The 9,261-nt window shown below is 53.0% G+C and overlaps 1 protein-coding gene across 1 annotated transcript; it reads left to right on the forward strand.

The window, feature by feature from the left end:
- The first annotated feature begins 887 nt into the window (after nt 1-887).
- Nucleotides 888-8,298, forward strand: RPUSD3 (RNA pseudouridylate synthase domain containing 3). The gene is made up of 9 exons (XM_018576089.1): nt 888-988; nt 1,350-1,516; nt 2,287-2,331; nt 3,385-3,478; nt 4,697-4,804; nt 5,652-5,736; nt 6,332-6,458; nt 7,252-7,391; nt 8,104-8,298. Exons 1-9 carry the CDS (start codon nt 888-890, stop codon nt 8,296-8,298), a joined length of 1,062 nt encoding a protein of 353 aa, XP_018431591.1.
- Nucleotides 8,299-9,261: the final 963 nt, after the last annotated feature.

Consider the following 9,261-nt stretch of genomic DNA (forward strand, 5'->3'; position numbering starts at 1 on the left):
TGGAAAAAGGTGCGTTTGCTTGGTCGCAGTTGGAGCGCCATTATCATGCAATGGCACTGCAAGCATGGGCTGTACATGCGTGACAAACACAGGAAAGTAGCTCATGCAGCATTTTCAGCGGCGAGCGTCCCAGGTTTTACTTCCCCCACGCGTTTGATGCATGTTTTTGCCTGCGTGTGGATGCGCATTTTACCGGCCGCGTTTGGGGTGCCATTAACAAGTAATTGCAACGCTAACGCATTGCCGTCTTTAATATGTTCTGTGAACGCACTCCAAAGCATGTGCTTTGGCGCGCGTTCACTCAACTCCAAAGTGTGAACGAGAACTTGGGTTAACATACACTTTAAGCTCCGTCTCTTTAGTCATTTTGGGAGGAAGGGGCCCACTGCAATAATTACATTGATGGACTGTGTGTGGGGGGCCCCCTGATAACCTGACGGACCCCTGGCAACTGCCCCAATTGTATAATAATGAATGCAGCCCTGCTGAGGGCGGCTCTCCCCAAAATCAGTAACAAGTCACTTTTAAACATGAGCTGGGGGAGGGGGGACTCCCTGTCCTGTAGAGTTTTGTAGAACTATAAGTCCCAGCAGGATCTAGTGTAGGAACATTGGTCTGAGCTGTCCAGGACTTTATTAAAAAATCAGATCTCGACGCGAAACGAAATTCGACACAACACCGGCATGACAACTACTAAACTGATCTTCCTGGTGTGCAGCCACTGAAGACTACATTTCCCAGCATGCTCTGGGGGCAGTGTGGGCATGCTCAGTGGAGGGGAAGATGTCAGCTCCCGGGCAGACGGCATGTGCAGAGCTGTGCTGACATCTGATGGACAGAGGGAGGTCATGTGACACTGATATACAGAGATGGCTCTCCCCTGGACGATGGTGATCCCCAAGAGGACCTGTCTACCCGTGTGTGGGCTGATCCGTCACATTGCCTGGCTGCAGATCCCTTCTACGAGGAGGAAGCACTCAGTGCCATGGTGAGTCCATATCCATTGACCTGGTTACCCGGGTGTGAAGGTGACACGGGAGGACGGTGCCCATCACCTTCATTGTTCATCATACGTGTTACAATCTGACCCTGCAATCTCTGTACAGTCAGCTGCAGGTTATATGAGGACCTACTTCATGTATGCAATCAGACAGGCTCTTGAAGTACATAGTTGTTGGTAGATCTAAAGGATCAGATTGTATGATGTATGATCAGCGGGTGACTCTGAACGTTGTGCTCTGCCTATGGCTGGTGTATGACAGTCCTTTTCCTGCCTCCTATAGGTTGTCATGACGCACATGTTCTGTCACATGTATATATGTATCATTGTTGTGTTTCCCGTGTATTAGGTACCAGCACCTGGAAGGAAGTGATGATAAGACGGAGAAGGTTCACCAGAGACGAGTAGAAGAAGACCGGCGCAGCATCTTGAGGAACCCCGGGGTAGTCACCGTCGGTAAACTGAGCAAGGAAGAGCTGTGCGAGAATCTGACCCAGAACGTCGTCTACAGGGAAGGTAAACCGAGCCGCAGACAGAGGACAATGGCGGGCTACCAGGCGTGGGAGCGCTGACATCGGCGGGAGAGATGGGGGGCAGGGTTTGGCCTGTGCAAGCTCAAATTGGCAACAATGCTTTGGGCTGATGTGCCAAACATGGGCTGACGAGCTAAGCGTGGGCTGACATGGCAAGCATGGGCAAATGTGCCATTCAGGGGCTGACGTACCAGGCGTGGGCTGACGTGCCATTCATGGTGGTAGTGCCATTAGGCTGATGTGCCATTCGCGGGCTGGCGTGCCAGGCATGGGCAGATGTGCCAAGTGTGGGCTGACATGCAAAACGTGGGCTGACGTGCCATTTGCGGGCTGAAGTGCCATTTGCGGGCTGACGTGCCAAGCGTGGACTGATGTACCATTCGTAAGCAGACGTGCCATTCGTGGGCAGACGTGCCAAGCGTGTGGTGATGTGCCATTCGTGGGCAGACGTGCCAAGCGTGTGGTGATGTACCATGCGTGGGCAGACATGCCAAGCGTGGACTGATGTACCATTCGTAAGCAAACGTGCCATTTTCAGGCCGACGTGCCATTTTCAGGCCGACGTGCCATTTGTTGGCTGATGTGCCATTTGCAGGCTGACGTGCCAGGCGTGGGTAGATGTGCCAGGCGTGGGCTGACGTGCCAGGCGTGGGTAGATGTGCCAGGCGTGGGCTGACGTGCCAGGCGTGGGCTGATGACATTACGCTTTCTATTTTCTGTGTACTGACTACAGACTCGTTCTGGTTTTTTTAGGTCCGCTCGTTGCCATCAACAAACCACAAGGATTGCCGATTTCAGGTACACACATTGTATACAATTAGAATGGAGATCTCTGGTGTGTGTGCAATCTATAAAGAGAACCTGTCACCAGCCTATAGAAATGAAGGTGCCCTTTGATGAAGAGACCAATGTTGGAGTGAATGGTGTGGTGACAGGTTCTCTTTACAGTGTATTCACAGCCTATGATTTGTGTTTTTGGAAGGAGTGTGGATTGCTCGGGCCCCTGGGGGCTGTTATTGCTGTCTCTGCCCTCCCTGGGGAGGTTCGCCCTCTCTATGTGTCCTGGTGACCCCTGACACTTAGAGGGTGATTGGAAACCCAAAATGTTACAGTTGTCACTGGAATAAGTGGGGTAGGATCCTCCAATGGGGACGGGTCTACAGCCGGCCATCCACCATAAGATGTGTCTAGTTCAGCCTCGGGGGCTGAACTAGACATAGTTGCCCTTTGCCGAGCTGAGTGGGGCCGGCAGGGCCGCCCATGGACTGAATTTTGGCTGATTCAGCAGGAAACACCCCAAAAATCGATCTGTAGATGGCCAGCCTAACATAGGATACCCCCTCTTCTTTGGTTTCCCCAAGACAGGAAGTGAGGGTAAATCTCCCCATAGGGAGACATGCAGTGGTCTATGTGAGGGTTAGAGGCAGGGCCGTAACTTCAGATTACAGGGGGGCCATAGCAAAAATGTGATTGGGGGGCCCGATGACCTTTCTCTGAGCTCTGCTAATGATGCCGAGATCCTAACGACTCCTCTCGTGCATCTGAAGTCGTCTCTACACTGTAGACTTTGCGGGGGATTAGAGTTGTCGGCAACTGCAACCAGTCCTACTCTTGCAACCTAATGGGGGCCCCCTCCCATCCCAGGGCCCCATAGCAGCCGCCTGGGCTGCCATGACTATAGTTCGCCCCTGGTTAGAGGAGCGTCTGTATTGCCCAATCAGATCCCGCCCTGTATTGCCCAATCAGATCCCGCCCTGTATTGCTCAATCAGATCCCGCCCTGTATTGCTCAATCAGATCCCGCCCTGTATTGCGATGATGTAACACAGGCACAATGTTTCTCTATCTGCAGGGGATGCCGAGGTCTCTCTGGTGTCTCTATTGCCGGATCTTCAGCGCTTGCTGCAGATTAAACCCGAACTGCACGTCGTGAAAACTGCGCCAAAGTACGTATGGGGTAATATGTACCCGTGGATGGTGTCACGTTTTTGTGACTTTTTGGCTTTTATAATAATATTAGAATAATAATTGTCCCTATATGAGGAAAACATACCAGGGGTGGGCAACCTCGGCGCGCCAGCTTTTGTGGAACTACAAGTCCCATGTGTCCTGGAATACCCTGACAGCCACAGGCATGACTCCCAGAGGCAGGAGCATGATGGGATTTCTAGAATCACCACAGCTGCGGCGCTGAGGTTGCCTACCCCTGTACTAGTCCATGGAGCCCTTGGTAGACTTCATTGCAGCCGAAGTTCTCTTTTCACCCATCTGCTCCCAGGCCGCCATTTTGAAATGAGATCCCGCGCATTGCAAGTTCCTGCCAAGTCCCATAGACCTGGAAGAGAGATATGCAGCGTGGCTGCGCATGCGTGGAAATGCCGCTGGTCTCTGCCAGGTTCTACGGGCCCTGGTAGACCCAAGGGGGGTGTCTGCGCATGTGCGTAATATTGCACTGAAACACTGCCGGTCCGCGATGTGTGACATGGACATGGGATGGGCAAATTGTAGCCCTCCAGCTGTGCGGAAACTACAAATGCCATCATGCATCTGCCTCTGGGAGTCATGCCTGCTCTTGCAATGCATCATGGGAGTTGTAGATCCACTTCAGCTGGAGGGCCGGAGTTTGCCCACCACAGATTCACCCTGTTCACGTTCCAGGGCTGATCCCGGTCCAGTCCCAGCATTCCTCTCCAGGCAGGAAGACCGTCATTCACACACATACTGCACAAGTTCAACCACAGCGCGCCCACTTATGGTGACAGCCGACCCTGGTCACCCCTCCCACGTCCCTGGTCACCCCTCCCACGTCCCTGGTCACCCCTCCCACGTCCCTGGCCACCCCTCTTACGGCACTGGCCACCCCTCTTACGGCCCTCCTATGGTCCTGGTCACCTCTCCTATATAAACTTGCAGAAGCATTAATACACATTGTGCCTGCTGCCGGTGCTCCAATGAAGTGCTGGTTAGCAGGAGCTGAGCCCAATGGTGGTCCCGGCTGTCACTGACCGTGTGGCGGTCTTATTACTTGTTAGCACATGAGCAGTGCAGCACTGGCTCCCCCCCCCCAGTCTGAGCACTGCTGTACAGGGACTTCAAGAGGCTGATTCCGGGTCAGATTTAGGTTCTCATTGGCTGACATTTGTCTCTTGCTGTGTTTCCTGTAGGGATTGCTCCGGGCTCGTCCTCCTCTCCACCTGTCATGTGACAACGAAGCACTTGGAAGATTTTTATTCCCTGAGCCGGAAGGCAAAGAAACCGTTTACGACGTTCTGGTAGGTTTGTGTCCAAGCAGTTCATGTGACGCTGAGCCGATCCAAAAATGAACCCGAGAAGGGCAAAGCGACCGCTTCACTTAAATCTGCACCCCGGGAGGAGGAAATACTGTCCTCATACAGGAGTCATGTGACTTCTTCCCTGAATCTCGGTGAGCTTTGTGTATTTCTTCCAGATCTGTGCAGGAATCCAGTGTGAGTAATAGACCGCTCCCTGCTGCTCTCTCTCCTTGTGCAGGGTGACTGGTCTTGTCTCCGCCCCTTCCTGTAATAAAGACCGGTCACTGCTTCTCTCTCTCCTTGTGCAGGGTGACTGGTCTTGTCTCCGCCCCCTCCTGTAATAAAGACCGGTCACTGCTTCTCTCTCTCCTTGTGCTCTCTCCCTGTGCAGGGTGACTGGTCTTGTCTCCGCCCCCTCCTGTAATAAAGACCGGTCACTGCTTCTCTCTCTCCTTGTGCAGGGTGACTGGTCTTATCTCCGCCCCCCTCCTGTAATGAAGACCAGTCGCTTCTGCTCTCTCCTTGTGCACCTTGTGCAGGGTGACTGGTCTTGTATCCGCCCTCTCCTGTAAAGGTGGCCATACACTTTACACCCATCGCAAGACCTTAGTCTTGCGATGATTGTAAAGTACTTTAAAAAACGTACGATCTGCCCATCTTGGACAGGCAGATCGTAGCTTTATAAAGACCGGTCACTGCTGCTCTCTCTCCTTGTGCAGGGTGACTGGTCTGGTGTGAGTTGGGCATGGAGGGGGCAGAACGTATGATGTCCTACACTCCCCTAAGACTGGTCATGTGACCACTATAGGAATCCTATGAAGACATGTAACGGCCTCTTATGTTTCAGGGCGATCGCATTGGGGGTGCCGGACCCAGCGGAGGGGAATGTCAGAGGAGCTCTGAAGGAGGAACAGATACAAGATATAAGGCCTGTGTGGGGTCTCAGGAGGGCTGTGTGGGGTCTCAGGAGAGCTGTGCGGGGTCTATGGTGGGCTGTGCAGAGTCCTTTTCCCTACATACATGTGCTGCTCCTCTTGCCTGCAGCTCGAAGTGCCATCAGTACCAATAGGACACCCCCCTGCTTCTGGGACATCCCTCCATCAGATCACATGCTATGGCCAGCCCCGAGCCACCCGCTGCTTCTCCTCCACCTCCTGTACAAAGCCAGCCGGGCCGCATCTCACTGGGCCCTCCCCTCCCCCGGGCAGCTCTCTAATTGGGCAGCCGCTCTTAGGGCCTTGCAGCAGCCTAGTTTGCCTCCTTAGGCAGCCGCCGCCGCTGCCTGATTCTGTGCCGCCCACAAGTGCCCAAAGACAAGCCCGGCCCTGTCCGCCTCAGTGGTTTGGGGCAGCGTTTTCTGCCGTCCCCCTGGAAAGTGCCGCCCTAGGCAAATCCTTAGTTTGCCTTGCAGTAGACCCCCCCCTCCTCCACGCTCAATCAGTGGTGGCGTTTGTGACAGTTGCAGGCTGGGAATTGAAGTTGATTGCTCTCTGTGCCGTGTAGACGCCGGTTCTGCTTTGTGTGCAGGTCGTCCCTGTGAAGGATCCCTCCAAAGGAAGTGTGGAGAGGAGGGAGGTGAAGGAGACGCACACAGTCTATGAGGTCCTGGACTCTGCCGAGGGCTGTTCTCTGCTACAGCTGCAGCCCCTGACAGGTACAGTGTACACGGCGTGTTATAAATCGCTGACAATGGCCGGCGCGGAGTACGGGATCCCCTGCGCTGCTCTGCGTGATGTGGCCGGTGAGTGAGCAGAAATGAGTACGGGCTTAGGCATCCTCGGCACTCCTGCTGTGGTGGAAACTACAAATCCCAACATGCCTCTGTCTCTGAGAGTCACGCCTGTGGCTGTCAGAGTCTTGCAATGCCTCATGGGACTTGTAGTTCCACAACAGCTGGAGTGCCTAAGTTCCCTACCCCTGCTTTAAATTGTTCTGTTGCAGGGGGTAGGCGAATCGCGGACCTCCAGCTGTGGTAAGAATACAAATCCCATCATGCCTTCGCCTCTGGGAGTCATGCCATTGGCTGTCATGAGTCTTGCAATGCCTCATGGGACTTGTAGTTCCACAGCAGCCGGAGAACAAGCCTGCCTGCCTCTGCCATAGTATATGTGAAGCCAATCACCGATATGTTCATATCATTTTCAGCCTTTTTCATTCAACTAATTCCGGCCATGACGGTTCCTGTTCAGTCACTTCCTGTTTAAGGGTGACAACGCAGGACCACATTCGGGAGACAGCGTTGTCACCCTTTAACAGGAAGTGAGTGAACAAGAACTTTCAGGGCGGGATCAGCAGGAAATGATGTAAATGAAATGGAGACCACAAGTGGCCGTCCCGGCACACATTTCACAGATGAGGGGCCAATGGGAAGCCCGCCGCAGGAAGTATCGTGCAGACCACGTGACATCGGCATTGATCGGCATCTCTTTTCCTCATTCTCTTTTCAGTCTTTCGGGACCAGCTGCTGGTTCACTGCACCCTGAAGTTCTGCCCGGTACTCGGGGACCACACGTACAGCTCGCGGGTAGCCAAGACCTTTGGACACGACATTTACATTCCCTTCGATGTGGCTCTTCCACAGACTCAGGTTGGTTCCCGTCACTTTCCAGTGCGCATTATGTCTTGGGACAGAAGGTACCTACCGCTCTCCGTTTCTCATGCTGATAGGAGGAGAGAGCAGAGTGACCGAGAGAGATGAGCTCATCACTGTGCTACTTTTCTGTTCACTGTGCTAACAAGGAGCATTCTGAGAGGAGGAGAGAGCAGAGAGATAAGCTGATCATTGCACTGCGTCTCCTTTCACTGTGCTTACAAGGAGCATGCAGATAGGAGGAGAGAGCAGAGTGACAGAGAGATGAGCTCATCCCTGTGCTGCTTCTCCTTTCGCTGTCCAGTCACAGGCTGGGGGGGGGGGAGAAGACCAGAAGATGTGTTACCTGCAGCAGAGAAAATTCAGGTCTCCCTGCTGTACCAGACAGGGCTATGTGGCAGAGCTGTGTAAGTTGCAGGAGTGGATGGACAGACATATAAATCCTGTAGCAGGTCGTACAATTCCTATCATCTGTGTCTTGTATCTGCGTGTGTGAACACAGATGGATCGGATCGGTTGTTCCTTGTATTACATGGGTTTGGTAAACCGACGATAGATTGTACGGTCAGATTGTGACGTGTGTGGCGCCCCCTTGGGCCTCACCGTTCATGCTGCAATCTGATTGGACGATCTACCGCCGTATCCAAAGCGAGGAAAGTTTTTACTGTCGGGTGACAACAAACTGACGCGTTTCTGTCTCCTTGTCCAGCGGGTAGAAGAGAAGATTCTCCGTAAGATGCATTTTACCACCCAGCAGATGCACCGGATGCCTCTCCACCTCCACCTGCACCAGCTCTCGATGCCATCAGATCCTCCGGGGCGGTACCCTACACGTCTCCAGGCTCCGCCCCCGCCCTTCTTCCGGCGCACAATGGAACTCCTGGGACTTAGGATGCAAGACTAACCTGCTCGCAGCAAGCGTGGTTTCACAGGCACACGGATACCGAAGGATTGTCTGAGCGCTTGCTGAGGTCACCGGGGACGTCTGGCGGTAGCTCCCGGCAGGATGTGGTTAGTACATCTGTAGCCTCATCGCCGGGGTCACCAATGCAACATAAAAGGACAGGTGCTCAGTTCTTAAACCCTCCGGGAGACGGCCCTTTAAGTGGGCTGTGACATCAGAGGCTGGTAGGAGGGCCTCCCATTCATTCATGCGCTGTGATTGGCTGCACAGTGATGATGTAATCATGAGCCCGCCCTGCCGGCTCCCGATCATTGGCAGTTGACCGAGCGCTACTTGTCACAGGCTCAAGAACACACACATATATGTGGCAGCTAGGCAATGAGGACCACCCGCCGTGCTGACACGTATGTGCGTTACGCTGTCATAAAGATGTTAAAAGTTATTTGTATTTTTAATATGTAACAATAAAACTTTGACATTTCTAACGGTGGCCTCAGTTTGATGTGCTGGCAACATTAAGGGTAACTCAGGGCAAGATACAAAAAAATTACATATGTAATGCCCTGTCCACAGGGTGACAACGCTTCTATGTGACCTCACTGCACAAGGAACAGTGTTGTCACCCTAATAAGGAAGCGGGGGGAATGGATCTATTGGCAGGATGATCAAATAATATGCTAGAGATGCACCGATACCATTTTTTCCAGACCGAGTACCGATACTTTTCCTCAAGTACTCACCGATACCAATTACCGATATCTATTATTTAGTGTCATGTGACAGTTTTTCTAAAGCAATGCAGACTAATGATTTCAGGACAGTGGTGGAGCGCCAGCGCCCGGTGCCAGCTGCAACCGCTGCAACCCTGGTCGTTCTACTACTGAGGGACTACTAACCTCAGCAATATATAATTATATAACAATGCAGAATACCACCAGCTATAGGGGACTACAAATCCCAGCA

Source organism: Nanorana parkeri, unplaced genomic scaffold (assembly GCF_000935625.1).
Source record: "Nanorana parkeri isolate BGI_ZX_2015 unplaced genomic scaffold, ASM93562v1 scaffold56, whole genome shotgun sequence".
Taxonomy (NCBI): Eukaryota; Metazoa; Chordata; class Amphibia; order Anura; family Dicroglossidae; genus Nanorana; species Nanorana parkeri.

What these genes read in the sequence shown, in the direction of transcription:
- RPUSD3 (XM_018576089.1), top strand. Translation starts at nt 888, where the DNA reads ATGGTGATCCCCAAGAGGACCTGTCTACCCGTGTGTGGGCTGATCCGT. An exon ending in AAACCGTTTACGACGTTCTG is followed by an intron (nt 4,805 to 5,651) that starts GTAGGTTTGTGT and finishes CTTATGTTTCAG; the next exon opens with GGCGATCGCATTGGGGGTGC. An exon ending in ACAGCTGCAGCCCCTGACAG is followed by an intron (nt 6,459 to 7,251) that starts GTACAGTGTACA and finishes TTCTCTTTTCAG; the next exon opens with TCTTTCGGGACCAGCTGCTG.